This window comes from Zerene cesonia, chromosome 2, assembly GCF_012273895.1.
Source record: "Zerene cesonia ecotype Mississippi chromosome 2, Zerene_cesonia_1.1, whole genome shotgun sequence".
Lineage (NCBI taxonomy): Eukaryota > Metazoa > Arthropoda > Insecta > Lepidoptera > Pieridae > Zerene > Zerene cesonia.
The window spans coordinates 3257387-3284798 of record NC_052103.1 but is presented as its reverse complement, the minus strand read 5'-3'; the positions used below and the strand labels follow the sequence as shown (position 1 = coordinate 3284798).

The 27412-nt window shown below is 34.3% G+C and overlaps 1 protein-coding gene and 1 long non-coding RNA gene across 2 annotated transcripts in view; one reads left to right on the top strand and one right to left on the bottom strand.

Moving 5' to 3' along the window:
* The window catches only part of LOC119834793, a 177094-nt gene that overhangs the window by 80240 nt on the left and 69442 nt on the right, over nucleotides 1-27412 (bottom strand). The gene's annotated exons all lie outside the window — the stretch shown is intronic.
* On the top strand, nucleotides 12766-19236 carry LOC119834785. The gene has a single exon (XM_038359285.1). It carries the CDS (start codon nucleotides 13686-13688, stop codon nucleotides 18873-18875), a length of 5190 nt encoding a protein of 1729 aa, XP_038215213.1. The 5' UTR covers nucleotides 12766-13685; the 3' UTR covers nucleotides 18876-19236.

The window sequence follows — 27412 nt, the reverse complement described above, 5'->3', positions numbered from 1 at the left end:
TTTATTTTATTATCCTACAATTATTATAAATGCGAAAGTTTCCAAGATGTGTGTGTGTTTGTTTCTTTTTCAAACTTACCGATTGCAATGAAATTTGGTACATGTAAGTAGTGGTAAGCTGGACAATTGGAATAACATTTAGGCAACTTTTCATCCCGACATATGTTGGTGAGACGGCGTGGCGCAGCTAGTAACACTATATATATGACAAAAAACAGGTAAAACAATAAGTTTAAAAGTTGAATAAGAAATCTATTCTACAAAAAAGTCACTGAATAACAACCAAATAACAATTTGGTATAAAACATAAAAATATTGACATCGATTAGTAGAAAACCAACGCATTCATTTAGTAACAAAGCCGAAACAACGTGTTAAATTGAAAACCTTATTTGTTTTTGGGAACATCGGTTAAACATGAACAACCAATTCCACACTCGGCTAAACTTGTTAAAAAATAAACTAGAAAGATATAATATTCTAATCTCTTGCTTTCAACAATCGAGTGATGTTGAAATCCCGGAGCGCTTCCGTCTGCGTGTGACACTTTCATTTTATTTTCATATTATGTAGTGAAACGCTCGCGTAGAAAAAGAATACTATTATAGTCAGTGCAGGCCCAGAAAAATGATAGAAACGCTTGTAGTTCCTAGAGCCAGAATGACGGGATATTTTGATATTTTAATTTGTGTTTTGTAAAAAGTTTACTAATACTATAACGCGAAACTTTGTAAGTATGGATGGATGGATGTGTGATATCAGTTACTATTTCACACGAAAACAGCTTATTGTAGATGTATTTAATTTGTCTACCGTATCACTGACCGTTGTGAATCGATCATATAACGAAGCGAACATAACAATAAAATCGTAACCAATAGTGTAAGTGTTGGCTATACCAATAGTGTTACTAAGTGTGAATTTGCATGGGCTTTTGAGCCGCTCTGCCTCGACCCAAGAAAACGTCGCTGGGTGTCCCACATGTGGTGTCCAATTAAATGGTTAGCGATCACCACCGCCCATGAACATTCGCAGAGATCTACGAATGTTTTGAATGCGCTGATATTGACAAAAAAGGTTCAATCAAGAGACCCCAATTCGTGAGGCACCCTTGAGATTGAGTATCCATAAATGACGTTTCACGTTGAGGCATATGTTTAGTCGTAATCACGGTCCACAAAAACATAAAAGGCAAGTAACAATCACTAACGCGTTCATTTTAATCATTTCACAAATCTAGCTTTCATGATATTTCTTCATCTTTATTTATACAGGCAATTTAAGATTCGTGAGACATATCTTTATTCGATCAAACTAAAACGTATTTAAGCTTAACGTTATCTCGACTTCTTATAAAACGAGAATTTTCTTGCATGACAATTAAGAACTTAAAATGGACATTTAAAATTAAAATGCACTTTGGAGTTAGTAAAATGACATTTGCACACCATTTATCAGACGGTTTTAAAAAGTCGTTTATATAATATGCAAGGAGATGAATGCTTTTAAACTTCTATAAATGGCATACAAACATAATAATAAATGCTTTGTTATATATTCAATAACAAAAATATACGACAAACTTCAAAGTACAACACACAAAGTATGTTAAACAATAATCATATTTAATATTATAATATGAAATAAGAGGGTCCGTGAAAGTTTATTTCTCTAAATAACGTATAATAAAAAATAAAAAACGGAAAACTTTATCAATTCTAAAAATTACTATTCATCACATAATATTACTGCATTCAATAGTTTGTTTCAAAGAGAATAAAAGAACTTATAATGTATTTAAATTGCCACTTCGCTCATATTTTAGATTCAGCGCATCGACAAGTTTAAAAGGCATTGAATTTATGAATATTCGAATAATAATCGTCGCACTATATACTTAAACTACATTTTACTTTATGAGAATTCACAGGAATGTATTTCGTCTGCAGAAACAAACTAAGTCATTGTGAATCAGATTTCAAAGTGACGCAACTCCTGAAGTATTCAACACTGAGTATTATACAGAAACAGGATATCAAATTTTCACATAGCAGTTTATGTATATTAAAATGTACTTATAAATACCATAATATTAGTGTATAAACGCGACGTAAATGAGCAAATACAGCGCATCTTATTATATTAAATAAAGGCAAAATTTTAAAAACTACTTTCATGAACCCTCGAGCAAAGATATCACAACGAAACTGAGATATACGCTGTAGAATACGACAAATACAATGACCGTTGGTATGTTTGCCGCTGATATGAACAAAAAATAAGACAGTTACAGATCTCCAAGAAAACCATAGATACAATATTAGGAAATGGGGACAGAATATATTTTTCTCCTACTAATATAGCTTTATTAAAATCCCTACTAATCCCTACTAATATTATAAATGCAAAAGTAACTCTGTCTGTCTGTCTGTCTGTTACGCTTTCATGCCTAAACCACTGAACCGATTTTCATAAAATTTGGTATGAAGATAGAACTGAACTTGGGAAAGGACATAGGATACTTTTTATCGCGAAAAAAGGGTAGAAAGGGTTGAGAGAGGGGATGAAAGTTTGTATGAAAGTTTGTTATTGTCAAACCGATTTTGATGAAACTTGGTATGAAGATGGAGCTAAATGTGGGATAGAACAAACCATACTTATTAATGTGAAGAAAATACTCCTTACCATGTCGCGCGATATAAGCGAATTCTACGCGGGCGAAGCCGCGGGCGAAAAGCTAGTTAAATTATAATAATGGACGTCGTATATTTGATATACTAATATTATAATATACTAATATTACTGAACTTGGGAAAGGACATAGGATACTTTTTATCGCGAAAAAAGGGTAGAAAGGGTTGAGAGAGGGGATGAAAGTTTGTATGAAAGTTTGTTATTGTCAAACCGATTTTGATGAAACTTGGTATGAAGATGGAGCTAAATGTGGGATAGAACAAACCATACTTATTAATGTGAAGAAAATACTCCTTACCATGTCGCGCGATATAAGCGAATTCTACGCGGGCGAAGCCGCGGGCGAAAAGCTAGTTAAATTATAATAATGGACGTCGTATATTTGATATTCTATGATCCATTTTTGCATAAATATACGAGGATCAATGAAAACAAATACTAGTAGAATTCAGTTTTCTCAAATATAGAAAATACTATTCAAACTAAAAACTGAAAAATGTTTAACATTATCTCTATGCAAATTTATAAACTTCGTCGCTAGATACATTAGTTCGAGACCTTAAGTTCAATTAAGTTATAAGTTCAAACATTGAGAGCATTCCTGAATTCATGTGGTGAGACCATCGTTGCCTTGAGCGGTTGATATAAAAGCAAAATTATGTCATCACCGACACATCCTCACGGGTCCCTTAATAGTGTCGTTTGTTACTCAAATTGTTATTTGTTACTTAAATTGTTGTGACCGCCTCCTTGGTACAGTGGTTAACGCGTGAGCGTAGAACCGAGGGGTCCTGGGTTCAATTCCCGGTGGGGACGCACAAAAAAAAATGTCTCGGTCTGGCAGGACACAGAAGGCTGATCACCTACTTGTCCGTAAAGAAAATCGATCAGTGAAACAGATGTACATCATCTGCCCCATACCCCACTAGGGGACACGGGACTTCACTTTACTTAAATTGTTATTTGTTACTCGAAATGTTATTTTACCGCCACCATTATTTTACATAGGGACACCTGGAATGTACTACGCTGAATTAATTGAAGGTGCTACGTGAAATTTCAAGTGTAATGTGCAATTTACACGTCTCATAAGGTGTGTTTATGTGTAATACATAACAACATCCCTAGATGTAAGGAAATGTTGCTTTAGCGGACCTATATGAAGTCCAGTATGAAATAGTGAATACGGTACTGAAGTCATATGTCCTTTGTGGTGTATGGGGCAGATTTTTTGATCGATAGATCGGTTCCATATCTTATATCTTTAAACGAGCAATTCTTGTATATATATAATTGGAATCTCGGAATCGGCTCCAACGATTTTCATGAAATTTAGTATATAGGGGGTTTCAGGGGCGATAAATCGATCTAGCTAGGAATCTTTTTTAGAAAATGTCATATTCGTCTTTTATTCGTGTTTTTTTTTTCCTGACATCTATTGGTGAATAATAATACTATTTTGCTTCGTAGATAGCTGGACAACTGAAATAACACAGAGGCACTTTTTATACCGATATTCCTACGGGATACGGACTTACGCGGTTTTGACCGCGGCTCACAGCTAGTAGAATTTAAACAAACGTGCAACATTTAAATAAAATGCCATATAATTTTAATAACAATAAAAGATTTAAAAAATCACTAGAGTTCCGCCCACGGCTTCGTTTTATTGTGGGGTTTTCGCACATTATATTGTGAAAGAGAAATTTCTCTTTAAAAAAAAAAAGCATTTCAATGCTCTAAAACTAAAAATTAAATATTTTGTGAAATTTGACGCAAAATAAATCGTTAAATCGACAAGAAATGCAATTGCGCGTTAAAGAATTTTGTGAGTTTCATTTAAATCAATACAAAATTTACTATATAGAATATAATTGTGTTATCTGTCAAGGCAACGGCGACCCGTATTTCATTGCCCGGGATTGTCCTTACCTGTATAGTAGCCATACAGGAACTTTCAGCTTATTATTTGAGGAAGGTCGTCACGGGCTCTTAGACCAATATATAAATCACCATCTGAAAGCCATTAAATAAATGCCTGCGTATCAGAAAACCGTGAAATTCAAAAGATTGTTTTCAGCCCTAACATTGCGTAAACATTCCTGAAGTAGTGTAGTTCCATTTGGCAAATGGTGAAATTATCGCGTATACCATTACGCAGAGAGTCTTTCATTTTCATTTGTGGAGCTAAAATCTGTCAGACATCATTTACCGTAAATAAAGGTACGTAAAGGTGGGTAGGGTTCTCAAAAATTTAAGGAACCGTGATTAATGTGTATTTTAGATAATTGCTGATATTTGGAAACATTTTACATAAAGTGAAAGGTTACGTGAATTGGTAATTTGTTATGTTTAAAACGTATGTTTGTTGTGGTAAAAGACTGGGTCAGTTTATACAATCAACAGTTTTAACATATTATTTAGGCATTTTTAACTTATTGCTATTACATATCTTACTTTGATATATTACTTATTAAATATTTATGATACTTATGAGAAAATAATACTTATGTACACTGTCGCTTCTTATTTTTCTAAACATAATAAACTAAAATTGTCTGAATAATTACCAAGAAAAAAGAAAACAAAAAATACTGTCTGACTTTTATTTTGTTTGTATAAATTTAAAATAATATCTTGACCCATTTGTTTAAAATTCATATAGGTACTTTCAATCCTTGCATCAGAATTTCTCATCGGATTATTATGTAAAGCCTTACATGATATTTGGACCATTGCAAGGCAGATTAAATATATGAGAATTTTATATTAACTTGTAACTGACAAACTCTTTAAAGATTTTCCGAGAAATCGTTAACAATATAGGACAAAATATAAAATGACGAAATAAATATTGTGACAAACTGAAGCTTTTTAATCTGTTTATTTGCTTGTGAATTTCGGGACTTAATATTCCCCTAACGAACTTCATGAGACGAAAATTCGTTAAAATAAACCCGGAAAAATGAAAATAATCCTGTCCTTTATCACATTCGGCGAGATTGTGACTAGAATGAAATTTCTTTTTACTGAGGACCCGTACACGTTCAATAAGATTGTTTGTTGATATATTTAACCAGTTTTAACAGAATTACGCTTAACTGATTTTGACCTCGATCTAGTAGTACATATAGAAATATAGACAATTAAATGGTTGAATAATTAATTACTTAATCCTTTCAGTTTATTTGTTATTAAAAAAAATTAAATAGTTCCCCTTAACGTAAGTAATTTAACATTTTGTATTTTTAAGGAACCCCTAGAAATATGGAAGCACTCAATTCAAAGCGAATCCTATTTTTCATAACTGCTTTTTAATGTCTTTAAAGTACCATAATGATCACAATGATCACTCAATAATACAAGTTTGTCAATCATACCAGTTATATGATACTACCGAGAATCTTGGTTGCCGAAGCAAAAAATGTCTTTTGTATCATGGAAATAAGGCACAAAACCGTTCAACTAGTTCAGAATTTGACCATGTCCATGACCATGGGACATGGTCAAAAGATCATATTCGCTTTTAAAAGGCTAAATATAGAGCAAATAACCTAAAGAATCTTCAGTTATATAGACATACAAAAATAAGTACAAAAACATGGTCGAACCGTACGGCGATGATTACTCGCTCGTTAATATCGATCAGTGAGACGGATGCTAAATGCATTCGAATTCTCCTGACACAGGACTTTTATTTTTCACCGTTCTTTGTGGTCTTCCACCACTTGGATTGTTTCGCATACGATAGTCTCCGGGGATATCCTAATTCAGTCAGGATAGCGCTTTGTAACTTTAAAACATCCGTAGTCTGCTAGTAATAAAACATTTCTAGGTTTTAAAGCCCGATGCAAAAACGAAGGGGCGTTAAATAAGTTTGACGTGTGTAACCCGTGTTTACGCATGAATCCACTTTGATTATTATTTGAAGGTGAATAAGTAGTGCTATGTTTCAAGAAAATTGACCAAAGGTGGCCGTCACGAAATTGGTTCGCGGTTTTTTTTTTTATTTTAAGACACTTATATTTTTTATGGCTATTTTTTTTTATGTCATAGCGGGCAACTGAGCTGGTGGTTCGACTGATGGTAAGCGATCACCACCGCCCATGAACATTCGCAAAGGTTTTTTGGGATAAGGGAAAAGGAATGGATTAACGACTGGAAAGAAGGAATGGACTGGAACGGGTGAGGAAAAGGAAACGGGCCTCCGGCTCCCCCACTCACCGTACGAAACACAGTGGCATGCCACTATTTCACGCCGGTTTTCTGTGGGGGTGTGGTACTTCCCCGGTGCGAGCTGGCCCAATTCGTGCCGAAGCGTGCTCGACTCCCACAATAAAAATAGGCTATATTATGGAAGTACATTATTTTATATTGTAATTTAATAAAACACTCCCATTTACTAAAATCATATTATAGAAGAACATAGAGAGTACAATAATAATGGTTTTTGAGACAGACCTTGTAAATGGTCTAGTTAATCAAGAAATTGATTAGAGAAAGAGAAATTAAAAACGCCATTTATATTTAAAAAAAGAACCAATAGTTGATATGCCCTTTAGCTCGATAGAAGATAAAGCTAATAGACGAGTCATTTGTGATAAAAGTGACAACACATTCACAGAAGCTCCATTAGATATTTCCTTATAGTTAGCGCGTTGCTGACCTCTGAAGCGGATTTTCATCCCATACTAGCACGTTCGTTAGACAATTTATCTTACGCCTGACACTGATGCAAAGGAAGTACGACTTGTGCTATAATACATCTAGATATTATACCACCATGTAGTTTGCTGCTCCCAGTATAATCTACCTGCGAAGCAGTTACGATCTCACGTTACCTTATTAAGACTCGAGACGCAATTTAATTTAACTCGCCAAGAACCTAGGGATGTGGATTTAACTGTATTTACCTTGCTTGATGATCTTTATGATTATACGTTTGCTACAGAAACGGATTCAATTCTTCATACCTGAAATTATAGTGCAGCCAACGATTTAATTTCGTACTACACGCTTTTACTTGGTTGTTATGTATAATGTAAAATGCACGTAATGACAAATATACCATTTGTTATGCTTCTATAGTTCAAAATTTGAAATTAAAGTTTTCAACACACTGCCTTATTTGGATACATCATCAAGCGTATCATATGTTTTTCTGTTTGCATTTTTACTTCAGCGAATCATATTATATGAGTCTTTAAACATGCATAAGAACTACAATAGTCCTCAATTCGTTTTTTTTATTTCCATTCCATTCAATACGTTTATTCTATGAACAAAAACGCTATATTGAAATTTGATTGACACATTGTTTTCTATCTAACACTAGCTATAAACAGCAGTAACATTAAAGTAAACTGTGCTCTTATTTCCCCATTAATGTCCTAAATAAATAATGTTTTTCGTCGTTTATTCATCATCTGTCATATTATTGATTTAATCAGATGTTATTCGATTCCAAGAAGCGGAAGCCTTATTGAGTTTTGTACTTAACAATCGCTTGTTTGAACAATTTGTAGAATCCCTACGACGCTTGATGAAATTACCGTGTTTATTTTAGAAAATTTTGATGAAGTTATTGAATTGACGATTATAATGATATAATTTGATATTTTAAGCTAGTTTCATACAATTGTCTTTGATTTTATGCAACCGTTTTATCATTCATACATAGAGATTTGTATTTGTATATGTTTACGTTTCATTGATAGGTATTGAAATATAATACTGTATGTTATATAATAATATCTTTTCTTATTGTATATCTTACACGAAAAGCGTCCTATTGATCTGCGTATTGTACATTTCTTTCGCAAATCAATATGACGCTTTACTTTTATTTAGTTGAACGCTTTTGATTATGGTTGTTGATACATGATATTTTTTTAATTAGGATTAAAAAACATACCAGACTTGCATTGGCCAACGAATGGTACCTAATCTAACGCTAGCACGCACCATGTACTATATAAAAAATCGAAGATAATTTCATTCCAACCAATTTTATAAATGCGATTCAAGTCCTATTTTGGGGTATGACTATGTATGGAGATTGTCACTGTTTAGCCATGAATGGCATTGACGTAGGCTAATTTTTATGATTGAACAGAGGGTATGGAATATTCTATACTAAATTTCCTGAGCACATGGGCGAAGCTGCGGGCGAAAGGCTAATTTTATATATTTCTTTACAAACTGTATACATTTTCTAGATAACAGAGTAGAAAGAAAAAGCGAAGGAATATTATACAAAATAAGAAACTCAATTTTTAATTTACTCCACCGCAGGACTTGATCCGGTTTAGTTTTCATCGATTCTAGCTATCTCCGAGTTTTATTTGCCGATACTCATGAATCAGCAGCTTGCTAATAACAGACCCGATAGATGGACATCTAAAAACTTCATATAAAGAGTTCATGATTTAATAAGAAAGAAAAAATTTTTAAAAGTATACGTTTTTATACTTTTATTACGTTCCTTGTATTTGTATTTATTGCTCGTGCTATTTTTCTGCATATAATTTTCAATTTTCACCTTAAGAAGCACGTTTCAGTGAGGTTATCATTAAACTATCGTTAACATTTTTATACCACTATATTGTAGAAAGAGTAAAAACAACCCATAAAACATTATATCTATCAGAAACTCAATTATATTTATATTTTAACCAGCTTTCTGTCCGGAGCTTCGCCCGTGTAGTCAAAGGAAAACTTACATATTTATCGTTCCTTCATACATCATGCCGTTATTTAGATATTTAGCTATCGATGTATTAAATCTCATCCAAATCGGTCAAGCGGTTTAGACGTGAAGAAAAGACAGAAACAGACCGATAAATTTAATTAATTTTCGCATTAAAAATTCATTGTATAGTCTCATACACTAAGACTATTTCATGCATTTTTAATTTTTAGAGCGATGTATATTTATAAGTACTATAGAGATGACAAAGCAAGGCTCTTTATTAAACCATTAATATTAAACCATTTTATTAAAATATTAGCTACTGTTTTTTGCGGCTTTTGTATTTTTTATAAAATATGATAATGTAATTATCAAAAAGTTAAAGTTGTGTGGATTTAGGATTTTATGATACCAACATTTTATCTTAATTAAAAACTTGAAACAATTTTAGCATAATTTCGCAAATACAATACAAATATTTTACATATTACTATATAACACAAACATAACCCTTTATTTATTAATCTAGCAATATTAGATGAGTCAATTCTGATTAAACATGATTTGACATCTGTTAAAAAAATTAAACTTAATTTTTTTGAAGTTCATAATATTTTTTTTTTTTATATTTAATCTGACCAAGGATTTCAACATATGGAGGGGTTTGTTAAATTGTAAAACTAGATAAAACTCACCACTTATCTACATAAAACATTACTGTCGAGGACTATAATTGTTTACATTTGGTGGCTAAGACAAAACTGTTGAGATAAGAGAGAACTAATTAAGTTGCGGACAACCCTCCACAAAGCTCATTAAAGTTACATTCTTGTGCTTAATTTTGAAACAAGATTTAATAGGACCCTTTAACTTGAGAGGATCGGATAAAACAACTTTTAATATAGTGGTGTTTGATAAAATGATTTGATTGTAATAATGGGTGTACCACGAAAATTCTTGAACACTATTCAATTATAAGAAAATATATACAGCATTAAATTTTCAGCTTACATAACAATTATTTAAGGATGGGAAACTCTTTTCTTGACCAACAGAGTACATTAGCCAAGAAAAAACATCACACCAAAAAAAAATTAGGAAACTAACAAATAAGAAACAAATGTAATGAAACACAACAGAAGACCTTTACACAAAAATTATACGAAAAAATAACAAACAAATAAAATATGTAATGTATTATAACCTGGTCAACCGTTTCTTTACATTTATATTCATTTGAATAATGATAATAACTATTAAAATATGAAAAAGTTAAAAAAACGACTACCCGGGCGGAGCCGAAGCTATTTATAAATACATCAGAAATAATATTAATCACCAGCAAATGACTTGAAGCCTGAGGTAAATTTACAAATGGAAATCCAACCTCTAACATAAAATCAAAGAGCTACAAAGTATAAACAAGCGAAAGTTCAACGTAATTAATAACTGAAGCTAACACCGAGTTACAAATGTTCAGCCATAATCCATCTCCACAATAAATCTTAAAGTTCGCATAATAAATTTTCAAAACAACTTAGTCACGATAAGAATACACTGGGAAGGAAATGATGGGTGCTGGTTTGGTGCTTTCCATGAGGAAATTTGTATTTTAATCAGTCAGTGAGATGAGAATGTCTATCATCATCATCATCACATATATATCGCAAATATATGTTTTTGAGTGTGTGAGTTGAGCACACTTCGAAACAAATTTGACCAGATCGCATTTAGGAAGGTATGAAACCCCCACAGAAGATCGGAGTAAAATAGTAGATGCTCCTGTGTTTTGTTCGGTGAGTGGACGAGCCGGAGGCATATATCCTTTCCTTCCCCCTTTCCAATTTAGATAATTTTATTCTCAACGCAAATCCTTTCCTTTACCCCTTAAAAACGGGGCATAGTATTTGCAACGACTCTGGAAATGTTCCTGGTCTGTGGTGATCGCTTATTATCAGGCGAACCACCAGGTCAGCTGTTCGTCATGACTTAAAAAAATAAAAAATTTTAATATTATCAGACATTGTTTCTGACAATAAACACCCCTTTATATACATTTCTAAATAGAGCAATAATAAAATATTTTCAAGTTATACCAGAACGAGCTCATACAACGTCACAAACTCAGTAACTTGACCAATTCATAATATAAGTAGTCTTTCGGGACATTTTGATATTAATAGTAAGACAAATTAAATGTGTCTAATATTATTACAGGGAATCTTAGGTGGCCGTGGGTATCTATGCAAGATTTCCCCACTTAAAAAAAAAGGGAATTTTAAGTACTTTTGCATGTTTGTAACGTTTGTAAACCATTGGACCAATTTAAAAATTCTTTCACCATTAGAAAGTCGCAACTTCACAGAGTGGCATAGGCGAAGAGGGGTCGATCAGCTAGTGTTGATAAAATATACTATTTTTTTTTTATGGCAGGGCAAGCAAAGGAGCAGGTGGGCCACCTGATGTTAAGTGGTCACCACCGCCCATAAACACTTGCAACACTAGAGTTACAAGTGGTTTGCCGGCCTTGTTATTTGAAGGTAATCAAATCGTTTTATGAAACTCTATACTAATTAAACCTATTCTCGAAGCAACGTCTGTCCTTTTAAATATTTAAATCGAGCTAGGCTAAATGAGACAGTATATCATAAAGGTACCCTAATTAAGTCAGCGTATTCACGTTTCAGAATTTATCGTTTCGATGCGTCTATTATTATTTATATCCAATATGCTTTAGAATATCATTATTTAATATTCTATGCGAAAATGTGTATTGTTTATTTTGTTGCTTTTATAATATTTGCTTTGGGCAGTATATAATTATTTTATACATTATTTGATCATTGTAATCTAAATGAATATGTTCATTGTAGGTGTACTAATTTTAATCGCTAAACACGTATAAATGTTAGCTGTTAATATAATTCATGTGTTATTTGTCTATTAAGCCACGTTCTATCTATTTTACTCTTGAAAATTTATATCTAGGTAGTATTAATTAACAAATGACGTATAGAAAAACTCATGTTACAAATTTATTTATATCAAAACAATTTGATACATTCTGTTCAAGCATTTTTGAATCAATTAATAAACTATACGAATATTATAAACAGGAAACATGTGTGATCTTGTATATATCATATTATTATATCTTGTATATTTTTTATGCTTGCACAGAAAACCTACTGGACTGACTTCATAAATTATTCCATCTTTAGAAAGCTGTATCTTCATTTTGTGTTATAAGGTTAAATATGTACCACAGACGAAGCTAGGGCGAACAGCTACTTTAAAACTAGTATAAAATGTTATGATCATCGCATTGTTAGCCTCTCTGTCATAATCCAATACAAACGATATGTAACTATAATTGTTAAAGCCGCTAACAGATGTCGCCCTACGTCGTCTAGCACACGGTAATGAAAACTACAATGCAGTGTAATGTTATGGTTCTTGTGTATAGACAATATACGATTGGTACGCCCTCTATATAGTGTTTTATTACTAAACCTATTTTAGTGGAATTTTTTGGGATTTATACATGGTCCTTCGAGTGTACCGACAAACTGGTGCCTTGTGGTTGACTGTGACTAAGTCCGTTCAGCGCTTGTCTGAGGTGATCGGTACTGTTCATAGTACCGAGGGGAGCACCCCCTTTTACACCTACTTGGGCCTGAACTGTTGCTGCTGAGGGGAGCACCCCCTTTGACGCCCAACCGGTACGGAAGAAGTAGGCGGCGGGGAGCACCCCCTTGGTCACCTGCCCGGAGAAGAGCAGCTATTGCAGAGGGGAGCACCCCCTTGGACACCTGTCTGGAGACGAGCAGCGATAGCAGAGGGGAGCACCCCCTGAGTCACCTGTCACTGTCATCAAGTGTCACCCGTCAGTGTCGTCAAGATTGACGCTGTCACAGCAGTCTACGAGTCAAAAGACAAGTAACGTCACTTGTCAGATGTCAAGGAGCTAAGTGTGTGTGTATGTGTGGGACAATTACCGAACATTAACCGTGAGTACAATTTTAGACTTTAAGTATAAGAAGTATTTAACTTAGAAAAATTCAAGATAGAAGATATTTGGACTTAGTAAAATTCAAAGTGTTTGTTTAGGACTTAGAATAATTAGTTGAAAAGTGATCCGACGGGGAACCTATGCCCGATTTCAAAGTGATTTAAATGTGTTCAAAGACTTAGAATAATTTTATCAATACAATCTTGAAATTTTGTGCATTATTTTTTCTGATTAGATTTTTATATTGTTTTTTTTTTATAACCAATTGTAAATTGTTATCTTGTAATCATGGGTGATAATTATATTAAGCTTCAGGATGATATTTTTACTAAAATCGAACGAAATTTATGTAACTACAAAAAGTCTCCAAAGGAGAGAATAACTATTGGTTATCTTGAAACGCGTTTAGAAGCATTAGAGAAATTATGGTCGTCTTTTTTCTCTAATCATCAGAAAATTGTGTATGAAATTAAAAAAGATGTATTGATGCAAAATGATTATACTGTAAATGAAGTCTTTGATAACTGCGAGGAGATATATTTAGATTATAAGTCATTGTTAAAAGATAAATTGTTAACATTAAAAAAATCAAATGATGGATCCTCTGAAAATAAAACATATCAAAGTAATGTCAAATTACCTAAAATAGAGATACCTAAATTTAGTGGTAGATATTCAGAGTGGCCAAGTTTTAGAGATTTATTTATTTCTTTAATTCATAATGAGAGTGCAATTGACAATGTACAAAAATTGCACTATCTTAAGGGTTGTCTCACGGGGGAGGCAGAGCAGTTAATAAGAAATTTGTCATGTACTGCGGAGAATTACTCAATTTGTTGGCAGCAGTTGGAAAACCGATACAATAATAAAAAAATTCAGGCTAACTGTATATTAAAAAGATTAACAAGTCAAAAGGTTTTGTTGTCTGAGTCATCAAGTGCTATAAGAAATTTGTTAGATACTACTATTGAATGTTTAAGTGCTTTAAAAAATTTAGGAATTGATACAAATAGTTGGGATATCATTGTCATATTTCTCATAAGTCAAAAGTTGGATTCAGAATCTCGCAAACAATGGGAACAGAGGGCAACTGAGACTTCTGAATTACCAACTATGACATCATTCGTTGAATTTCTCCAGAATCGGTTCAGGTCCCTAGAGTATTTGGATCCAAAATGTATAAAATCTGAAAAGCCTACTTGTGCTCATATTGCCACTTCTAGTATGAATTGTTTGTTTTGCTCAGAGAATCATAAATTATTTAATTGTAAGAAATTTTCTAAAGAAACAGTTGACTCACGGCGTAGTTTTGTCCAAACCCACCATTTATGTTTTAATTGTTTAACACCAAATCATTCAGTGTATCAATGCAATCGTTCTACAGGTTGTCGAATTTGTAGAAAGAAGCACCACACTTTACTTCACACAAAATCTCCCAAATCGGCAAGCTCAATGCAAGCCGAACAACCTGGTGAAGGAAGTACTTCGGTAGTAGGGAATGTTATTCATTCTTCCCAGGCTAAAGGGGAGGGTACCGATCGTCCTATTTTATCTTGTTTTGCTAACACAACCAATCAAGTTTTGTTAGCTACTGCCTTAGTGAAGGCAGCATCACAAACTAATGCAACTATGGTTGTGTTGAGGTCCTTGATTGACCAAGGGTCTCAAGCCTCATTTATTACAGAGGCTGCAGTTCAACAGCTTGGTCTCAAAAAGTATTCCGAGACCAATTTGATGTCAGGTTTAGGCGGTGACCAGAGTTCAACTTTGTTATCAAAGTCGTCTGTAGTTCTTAAAATTCAGTCCCGTCTAGATCCGAGCTTTGTCATCACAATCAAGGCTCATGTTTTAAAGAAATTGACGACATTCTTACCTAGTAAGAAGGTCGATATTCAGACGCTACCAGCCCTTACGTCACTACAGTTAGCAGATCCTTCTTTCCACACACCTAGCAAAATAGATCTTTTGCTGGGCGCTGATGTGTATAGCCAGATTTTGTTGAAGGGTTTAGTCAGGGGTCCGCCAGGTACTGTAATTGCTCAGCATACAGCGCTTGGTTGGATCCTCTCTGGCAAAATGCACAATGAGGGTAATTCTGTAGTTGAAGACGATGCCTGTAACAATGTTGTTAGCATGCATTTGACGCAGTGCAATGAGAACGAGTTGTTAAAAAAATTCTGGGAGTTGGAATCTGAATCAAGCAAACCTAAGAAGTATTTCACTCTAGAGGAAGAGAATTGTGAAAGGTTATTTAAAGAAACTACTTCTAGGGATGAAACTGGAAGATTTATTGTAAAACTTCCTTTTAAGTCAAATAATCCGCTATGTAAATTTGGTAACTCCAAAGATATTGCTCGTAAGCGGTTTCTTATGTTAGAAAAACGCTTAATTAAGAACCCTAGTCTTAAAATTGAGTATTCTAAGGTAATCAAGGAATATCTTGATCTAGGACATATGGAAGAAGTGTTGGCAGAGGATGTGGATAAACCAAATGCTGTTTATCTCCCACATCATGCGGTGATACGTCAAGACAAAACCACGTCTAAAGTTCGAGTGGTTTTTGACGCTTCCTGTAAAGGCTCGAACGGGGTTTCATTAAATGATGATTTGATGGTTGGTCCAACACTTCAGCCCGAGTTGCGCCATTTGCTTATGCGGTGGCGTTGTTATCCAATTTCACTTGTCGCAGATATTGTGAAGATGTACCGACAAGTGAAAGTGGCGGAGAGTGATACAGACTATCAACGCATATTATGGCGCGATGATCCAAATGATGATTTAAGGCAGTTTAGATTATTGAGGGTTACATTTGGTACATCATCGGCACCATATTTGGCTGTGCGAACTCTTCAAGAATTAGTTCATATGGATGGTGAAGATTTTCCGCTGGCTTCAACCAGAATACTAAAGGAGTTTTATATGGATGATTTAATGTCTGGATGTCATACGGTAGACGAAGGTGTTCAAATTTATGAAGAAATGATAGAATTACTCAAGCGTGGTGGATTTCCATTGCAAAAGTTTTCCAGCAATAATAAGGAATTGCTCAAAGAGATTAAAGCGGAAAACAGCGAGTCGGATCACAGCATGGAAATTAAAATCGATGAAGTTATGAAAATACTAGGACTTACCTGGAATAGAGAAGAGGACAGATTTCACTTCACTGTAAAACTTTCTTCAGTGGAGTCACCAATAACCAAACGAAAGGTTATTTCAGACATTGCTCGTCTATTCGATCCTTTGGGTTGGATAGCGCCAGTTGTAACCAAGGCTAAGATATTTATCCAACAGCTATGGTTATCGGGCATTGAATGGGATAGCGAGCTTCCTAAATCATTACTTAAAGACTGGTTAGGGTTCAGGAATGACTTGAAATCTCTTGCAGAGGTTCGCATTTCCCGATGGATACGATCGAGTTTAAGCGATCAATGTCTAGAACTGCATGGGTTTTGCGATGCATCAAATGCAGCCTTCGCAGCTGTTGTTTATGCTCGCATAATAGATAATAGTGGTAATGTGCATGTGAATTTGGTTACTTCTAAAACTCGTGTAGCACCCGTAAAACAGATCTCAATTCCACGTCTTGAACTGTGTGGAGCTGTTTTGCTTGCACGACTTTTAGATGAAGTTAGTCTGGTTCTTGAGGTTCCTAAGCATCAAACTCACGCTTGGACAGATTCTTCTATCGTCTTGGCTTGGCTTAGGAGCCATCCAAGTCGATGGAAAACTTTCATTGCCAACAGAGTGTCCGAAATACATACCTTGTTGAATGCGAGTCAGTGGTCACACGTTGTGTCGAAGGAAAATCCCGCTGATTGTGCCTCCAGAGGATTATCTGCAACAGAGTTTATACACAATGACCTCTGGAAACTGGGACCTAAGTGGCTATACAGAAGTACTATTGATTACAGCAAAGGAGAAGACGAAGACACAAATCTGGAAGAAAGAAAACATAAGATTAGTAGTCACACTGTAACGAGTAATAAAGAAGATAATATAATTTCGAGATTTTCATCTCTAAGAAAACTTACCAGAGTGTTGTCCTTCTGCCGTCGAGTGTTGCACTGGAATAAACCTGAAAAAGAAAAGAACATTAGTAAGATATTAACTGCTAAAGAAATACAAGAAACACTTTTGATATGTATTAAGATATGTCAAAGGGAACATTATGATGAAGAAATTGAAAATTTAAAGAACAATGAAAAACTTAGTAAAAAGAGTAAACTTACCTCGTTGAATCCATTTTTGGGACGGGATGGTGTACTAAGAGTAGGAGGACGGTTGCATAATGCTGCTTTGTCAGATGATATGAAGCATCCTATAATCATTCCACACAAATCACATCTGACTTACCTGCTTATACACGACGCTCATGAAAGAACTCTTCACGGTGGCCCACAGCTTGTACTTAACTATTTAAGGAGCAAGTACTGGATCGTAGGAGCTAAAAGTGCAGTAAAGCAATTCATTAAAAAATGTGTAACCTGTATTCGCCATTCAGCCCAGGTGAATCAACAGATGATGGGACAGTTACCAGTGTCCAGAGTTACAGCACATAGACCTTTTCTTAGAAGTGGAGTGGACTACGCCGGTCCAATTAGCATTCGTACCACTAAGGGTCGTGGACATCATGCTACGAAAGGGTATATCTGTCTTTTTATATGTATGGCTACACGTGCCATCCATTTGGAAGTGGTCAGTGACATGACTTCTGAAACCTTTTTAGCAGCGTTTAAGCGTTTTGTTGCTCGCAGAGGTCACGTCACTGAGCTTTGGAGTGACAATGGCACTACTTTCGTTGGCAGTGCACGAGAGCTCAAGAATTTATTGCAGGCTGAAAGGTCTACGGTTACGGAGGATATATTAGATTATTTATCTTGTGTTGGTACTACTTGGCACTTTATCCCTCCCCGTGCTCCAAATTTTGGAGGACTGTGGGAAGCGGGTGTAAAGTCTACTAAGTATCACCTCAAACGAGTGGTAGGGGACAAGACACTCACATATGAGGAATTATCTACGGTACTGGCACAGGTCGAGGCTTGTCTCAATTCTCGACCTTTGACTCAGTTGTCCAGCAATCCGGAGGATCCTCAGCCTCTGACACCAGCACATTTTTTAGTAGGTGAACCATTAGTAACAGTACCTGATGCTAATTATGAAAGGTCAAATATTAGTAGCCTAAAAAGGTGGCAGTTGGCTCAAAGGATGGTTCAGGATTTTTGGCGTAGATGGTCGCGGGAGTACTTGACGCAACTGCACCAGAGGTATAAATGGAAGGTGAGTATTCCAGAACCAGAGATTGGGAGTGTTGTTCTAGTTAAGGAAGATGATTTGCCTCCAAATAAATGGCTTTTTGGTCTAATTGTAGACAAACATCCAGGTTTGGACAACCTAACACGTGTAGTCACTCTTAAGTACAAGGGACATTTTATCAAACGCCCCGTGTCTAAATTAATTGTGTTGCCTATTAACAGTTAAGATGGTATACATACATAGAAGTTATTTTATTTTTTTTTATGTGTACATGAAAGGGCGGTATTTTACTTTGTTTAAATTTATTTCAGTTTTGTTTACTTTGTTTAATTTTTTTTTATGTGTTATAATTAAGATTTTGTTTGTATTCATTGTACGATTGTTGTTTTGGCTGGACTACGTCCATGGCGGCCGGTATGTTAAAGCCGCTAACAGATGTCGCCCTACGTCGTCTAGCACACGGTAATGAAAACTACAATGCAGTGTAATGTTATGGTTCTTGTGTATAGACAATATACGATTGGTACGCCCTCTATATAGTGTTTTATTACTAAACCTATTTTAGTGGGATTTTTTGGGATTTATACAATAATACAGTTCCCATTTTATTATTTACTAGTGGCTCCCCGCAGTTTTACCCGCGTAAGCCCGTATCCTGTAGGAATATCTGGATTAAAAGTTGCCTATATGTTATTCTAGTTGTCCAGCTGTCTACGTACCAAATTTCATTGCAATCGGTTATGTAGTTTTTACAAGAAAGAGCAACAAACACACACACATCCTTACAAACTTTTGCATTTATAATATTAGTAGGATATAATAAAGTAGGATAGAATTTGGATTAATCTTTCATTGATTCAACTTCAAGGAAATAGGAAACATGTGCGAATTACCCAATATTTTACGCATCACAAAACAAATATAATCCGATATGTATTATTAAATGTACCAAACGAGCTCCATGGAAAGTTACATTCTGTTTGTTTATTGTAATTAAATAAAGGAGGTTTTATGTTAGCCATGATGGCCCCGACGCGGTGTCAGATTATCCCCAAAGGAGAAATGCGTTCGCAAATGTAATTGTGAAATATTAATGATTTCGTCGCCATGTTGATATACTGTTGCCCTTTGGATAACAAATTAATAAACAAAAAACGACACAGGAATGTGGGATGAAAACATTGCGTGATGGTGGATAATTATTGTGAATTTGAATTTAAATCAACACGTTCAATTCTGTAATAAGAAATTATAAGCAAAAATAAATATTGTTGTAGGATTTTTTGTGCCATGGCGGGCATGGAAGCTCATAATAAGCCAACCAGCAACCCCCATGAACATTTGTAGAGGTATCCTGCAAATTCGATTCCCGCTTTAATGGATAATTGACGATGGGGATGAAAAAATGGGAAATGCACTGGGAAGGCTGAGGAAAAGTATACAGGCTCCCCTACAAATCGCGAAATTCAGTAGCTTTCGCATACTATTTTACATAGATAGACCTTGTATGTGTGTGATACCTTCCCCGGTGGGCGCTAGACCAATTTGTGCGGAAGCGTGATCAATCTTATATTAAAAAAAGCTTCATTGACCTACATAAAATGTGATTGAACTATTTATTAATCACATTACATTATTAATATCTTTATATTATTTATAGTTGAGAAATTATTGAGTCGCTTTTGAATTCAGATTACTTCATTACAATCAAATACAATCCAAAGCAACAAATCATGTTGCTTTTATAACATTTTAAGTTCAACCAAACAATCATTTCCTCGAAAATTAAACCATTTTTACATCGCTGAAAATATAAAACATAAGCGAAACGCTTATAATGAATCTAAAATTAAGCACAATTCAAAAATATTCCAATCTCTCGGAGCAGGTATTTCGGCCCGGGACGTGGGTAAAACAGGATTTAGCTGGTGGCTTGTGGTAAAGGACTCATGAATTATGCTGCCAAAGAATTTGTATGGAAATTCATTACGTATGAAGTCTTTAGTGAGGTTGACCAACGTTTTACATTTCAATGTGGATTTTTTGCGACGTAATAGAATATCTATATAAATAAAATGAGTCGCTAAATTTGTTTCTAAGCGTAAAACTCAAAGAACTGCTCGACCTATTGTGGTATTTTTTTAAAGCACAAGGAAGGTTCTTATGGAAAGATAAACGTACCTCAGGTGAAGCCGAAGCTGAAGTAAGAATTTTTATTTTTGTTTGTTTGTTTTTAATGGATAAACTCAAAAAACTACTAAGCCAATTTTAAAAATTCTTTCACAATGAGAAAGCTGCAACGCCACTGAGAGAATAGGCTATATATGTACCACAGGTAATGCCGGGGCAAACAGCTAGTGTATGATAAAATTTAATAATAATGCAAAGAAATACTTTGTTAGTTTTTAAATTACGTACAAATATAAAACTGTAGTGTATCAAAAACAATAGAAGCGAGAGCTTGACTTTTCACATATATTTATTCCAAAAGATTTAAAGCAATAAGAAAGCTAACAGCATATTTATAGCTCCAACGATATGCTAGGAATATAATGAATGGTTGCGGACGTATACTAATCAGTTCCTGTGACCCTCTTCACTGACGACGGAACGCACTGGGATTTTAGTCGGCAGGAATCCGACATAACCCACGGCTCCTTTCCGCGAGAGCCGTGGGTATATATGTAAGATATCCCTACTAAAAAAGGAATACACTTAATACTTTCGTGTTATCTGACAGATAAAATGGTGCATTACATATATCCCATTTGACCCAGTGCAAAGAAAAGTTCATAACGTAACTGCAACTATTCACAAACAACCATTGAGATAAAGCATAACAGTCCGAATGAACTAGAATAATATATGGATTGGAATGACCATAATTGCATGTCATAACCTCTTTACGAAGCAGATTACATACACTAGATTCAGTAGACCACCATCCATAACGTCATTGCGTTCATATACATCCTATCCTACTAATATTAAAAATGCGAAAGTTTGTAAGGATGTGTGTGTTTTTGTTGCTCTTTCACGCAAAAACTACTGAACCGATTGCAATGAAATTTGGTACGTAGACAGCTGGACATCTGGAATAACATATAGGCAACTTTTTATCCCATATTCCTACGGGATACGGATTTACGCGGGTGAAACCGCGGGGCGCAGCTAGTTAATATATAAATATAGGTTACGCTCAAACAACAAAATCGCTCATTGAGCCAAGGAACCAAAATTCATGTAATGGCTCTAATGAATACAATCACGTCACATTGTGACAATCATCAAAAGACCAAACATCGAAGTTACTGTCGTAGCCGATATGCTATTCGACCACGACGCGTGGCAATAAAAAAAGCCATGACGCATTAGTCGAGCACGCTTCGGCACGAATTGGGCCAGCTCGCACCGGGAAAGTACGACACCCCCACAGAAAACCGGCGTGAAATAGTGGCATGCCACTGTGTTTCGTACGGTGAGTGGGGGAGCCGGAGGCCCGTTTCCTTTTTCCTCACCCGTCCCAGTCCATTCCTTCTTTCCAGTCGTTAATCCATTCTTTTCCCTTACCCCAAAAAAGCGGGCAGCGTATTCGCAGAGGTCCTACCATTGTGAATGTTCATGGGCGGTGGTGATCGCTTACCATCAGGCGAACCACCAGCTCAGTTGCCCGCTATGACATAAAAAAAAAAATAATATTAATAGCTTACCATAACATGACGGACTTAAGTTTCACCCACGTACGTGATGTTATATAGCCTATAGCCTTCCTCAACAATGGAGCTATTCAACACAAAATCAACTATTCAACTCGAACAAGTAGTTCTTGAATTGCGCGTTTAAACAAACAAAAAAACTACACACACACACACACACACTATTCTGCTTTATATTATTATACAATAGTATAGATTCTCCTTGTGTATATTCGGTTGATCGGAGAGGTCGCAAATAATTTTCATACGTCATATAAGGGTATCGAGGCAGCATTACGCTTGCCAAGTTAACATGTAGTACTAGTTAACTAGCATTGACATAAATGCTTCAAAACACAAAACGTTATACTAACGTGAAGTTCAATTCACAAGTCAGTCAGTCATAAAAACTTAGGAATAGCAATGTTATCAAAATGAACTTATGATCCATTCGATAAGAAGCTTAGCAGAGTAAAAATGGGGGTAAAAGATACAAGATACTTTCGATAGAGGAGCTATAGACATTGTTCATCATTAATTTTAACACCGACCACCACACATAGATACCCACACAAGCGTTTTGATACAAAGACAAACAGTTCAACAGCTAGAAAAATGCTTCAAGCGAACTTAAAGCGACCACAATCATTGAGAATTCCTAGTCAATATAAATTTTTGCCTTTAAATACACAATCTGTAAACCATATTTCCCGTTATGAATAAATGATAATATTATAAAGATAGTATGTTAGATATATGTAAAATTGATTAGGGCACTTCGTCCCTGTAATCCACGTGAATTATTAAAGTTTCTAAGTTCCTAATGGGACTTGAAGACCAAAACATTAGGGTCCTTTGGAATTAGTCGTGTTTGTGAATATCACATGTGGTACCAAACTTGAATACGTTATGTGATAGTGTTTGTACTTTGAAATATATTTTCATGAAACGCCAGCACACCTAATGGAAAGTCATGTCCTTCGCTGTGGTAAATGGGAAAATATATTCACAATATTTAATAAAAGGTGTGAAAACAGCTCAGATATGAATAAGCACCTGTTTCAGAGAGGAATCCGTATTTCCTGTAGAAATTTTCGAGTAATTTCGATTTTTTTTTTTACTTTTGCGCTACTGAATTTTAATTCAAACAGGTTGTTTACAGATCCCTCACATATCTAACACAGAACTCTTATATATTCAACAATTGAGACAGTTCTTCACTAAATTGTTGTAATTCCAATTTTTTTCTATCGTCATTCTATCGTCGACAATTCAACTTGGTAATTTACCTTAGCAATTCATAAGAATTTATAAATTCACTGAGCTATAAATACCGAGAGCGTATAATAATACATCATTATGCCTAGATTATTCTATGATAATTACACTCACGTACAGGAAAGACAAAGACATAACCGTAATTGCTCGGGTTCTAGAAAGAACATTTATCATGTAAGTGCGTCATTACGTTTCTTCGTGAGATAGACCTTAAATATTCAAGGAATCCCTCTATTGGGTGGAGCTATTGACAAAGAGAAGAAGCAGAGAAACTTAAAACTATTCTATGCATTTTATCATAATTTACTGTATACCAATATAATTTAACATAAAATGGGAAACTATTGGATACAGTTAAGAATTGATGGAAATGGGAAGGGTAAGAAAAAGGATACAGGCCTTCGGCTCCCCCACTCACCGAATAAAATACAGTAGCATGCTAATAATTTCCAATAATTACCTCAATTCAATCGTGTATTTGGTCATTTAACCCCGAGAAATGCACAATAAAATTCCGAAATTAGCGAACCTTAAACCTTTACACAGAACGATGAAACTCTTCAAATTGCTTAACAAAATAATATCTGAATAATATCCACGGCATAAACCATGTCTAACTTTCTGTTGAACTATTAAAACTTGGGCGTGCCGGGTTTGTTTTCGCTCTAAAGTCATGTTTCGATCAAACAATTTTAAATAGCCAGTATACAAATAATAAACAATTGCAATTTTTTCACAATTTACATAGGAAAGTGTATTAGAGAATAGCTATTAAAAATTGCATGAGAAAACATGGATAGCCATAGATAAAAAATGCGACATATCTAACAACAATATACGATGAAAATAATTATTTAAATGAGAATGTTATTAATATGGGAGAAAAAGTTCATAAATTAGTTTGAAAAATTAACAGCCTACCCTGCAGTCTATTTATTCGACACCAAATTCAATGACGAACAACATAAACAAATAATCCAAATACGTAATAATATATTTCTTGATGTTATGACGCTTTTACGTATTTCTACTACAGCTATGTCATAATCAATTTCGTATTTACTATGACTTTAAAAAGTGAGTCAATAATCCATTATTTACAATTAAAAACATACTAGTTATAGCTCAGCTGTCATTATATACTTTTATATGTATATTCGTGCGCGTATCATTTATGAAATCAATGTATTTTTAAGTATTGTTTGATATTTAATATTAAATGTTCCATATTCCGTCCCCCTCTCTCCTGCAGTATTCGCAAAACAGACACCAAGATTTATTTCACGTTGTAACATATAGATAAGTAATAAATTGCACATAAAATAAAAACAGCATAAAAATTGTTGTTTAAAAAACAAGTTGCAATGATAACGATGGTGCGCAGCGCATTCGTAAACGATTAAAAACTCGGCCATTTTCATACAAAAATTTTGATCGATTTGCGTTCAACGATAAAAAACGCATCTGAAGTTTTATATACTGGCATTAATATCGTTTTTCAATACATTGATAAACGGACCAACAACTGCTATTCGAGTACCGGGAACATAATGAAGTTAAATTTTTAACAACTTTCTGCAAACAATACTCGAACTATATCTATAAATTGTATGAAACCTGAAGGAAGAAAAATAACAGTTTCACTTCTGTGTGTTACCGACTCCTTTAGGCTCTATTTTGATCCACTTAAAACCGACAAGTTTAAACCAAACTTTGCAATCTTATCAAGAATCGGTGACATCAATCATCAACTTCCAATTCGCAAAGCATTAAATTACTTCCTTACTCTGTATTAGAGCGTGTTTTTCAGTTTTATTAAACTATATTTATCATCAATATGATAGATGGAACGTAATGCGCAGGATGCAGGCATCGCTCGGGATTTATATGCAGAGAAGTTTTATCATGAGCATAGCTGGTTTGTAGTGCTTTAGTCCTTCCGAACTTATACGTTTATATAATATAAGCTAACAAAAGTTTATCTCATAGAAAATCGGTCGGAAAAAACAACCAAATTATCATGATCTTTATTCTAGTAATTTCATGTTTACAACACGTTATTATGGATCGGATATTACAAGATTGATTTTGTACTGAAGGATCGTATTTATATAACATTCGATTACTGATCATCATGGAATACGCATCAGATCACAGCAGACGTCTGTCTCTGACATAAGACGGATTAGCTCGGAGTACCTACACCAATGGATATAATATTATACATCTGCAACTAATCTATGCTTTACAACGTAGGACAGATTATAACCGATCTAATCTTATTTCGAAGAGTTTTTATAGATTTTATCGAGCAGATTTTATAATACCACTTTGACCCATTCACTTTATTTATTTTTTTTATTTTTTATTTAATATTGTCATCCAACACCTGTTACATCATAACTTATACATAGATTTAACAAATGAAAATAAATGTGACAGATAATTAGAGGATAACACAACATGTAAATTTGCGTCAAGTTAGAAGTTTTAAATAATATTATATATACATTACAGACATGTTTTAAAATATTCACGGATTTTGTGACAATTATCATGAAATATATCTAAACCATTGGCATGCTCATTAATCAGTTAACTCAATCTACAAACGGGAGATTGTGAACCAAATACAGCCTTACGTAGAGAAGGAACCAATGGCGTTATTTTTTTTAATTATTTTAGGTTCACTAACAGGTATTAACATTAAGTAAATTCCAAGTGAACATAACAATTAATTAAGACCTAAATGCACACTTTTAAAATATTATATATATAGTATATTTACTTTACAGCTTTACAACATCTTAAAACTTAATTATAAAAACAACATTACAATGTTATACTGCATAATACATAATCCGCGTATAAGTTTTTTTTATTGTTATTTCTTTATTAAATATGCAGAGTTACAATTATTTCTAGTGTAGGTTAATGGCATTGCATGTTGTACAACTGGGAAATCGGCACAAATCGTTTGTTCTACCGAACATTTATTGTACGCTAATGTAAAATTGGTGCACATTGGTATACCTAATAAAAGACTGAATACATGATGAATGACAGATGACAGAAAATTAAGAGGGCCAGCTCAAGCCAAAATCTAACCGCGCTACTTGAAAATACCCATATCATACTCGTATATTATAAAACAATGTGTATAGTATGATGATGACAATTTATATTTTTATTACCTCTTCTCCTAACCTCGTTTTTATACCATAAAATCATCTTGCAATCTTAATGCTGTATAAGATTAAAGTTACTTTTTGTTAAATGTGGGTGGTGGTTTAAAATAACCAACACCTAAATACGTAATAGCATAGTAAACAGTAAACACACAAATATTTCCTTAAATAAAATTAATAGGCAAATGGGATTCTATTAGAAAAAAATTGCTTCGAATTTCCATTTTGTATAACGCTTAAAAGTATTGAGAAAAATCGCCCACCCTTGAATTTTGAAGACGGATAATCTTGAAAAGGACATTTAAATTTGATCTAGGTACATCAAACGGGTCTTAATTTAAGGAAAAAGCCTCGTAAATCCATCTCATCTGATTACAGGGCGGTTAGGCAGAAAAAGGAATCTTTTCATCAATAAATCTCAGTTTATGTAACATTTGAACCCTTTTGGTTAACATAAACGAAGGATTATGTATTTTGAATTGATACATTATGTCTTTGCAGAATTTTTATATTTGTCGCAGGAAAATTTTATATGAGTAACGTTTGTAAACAGAATAGTCAGTTTACATTGAAATAGTTTCTTATCAATAGACTTCAAACA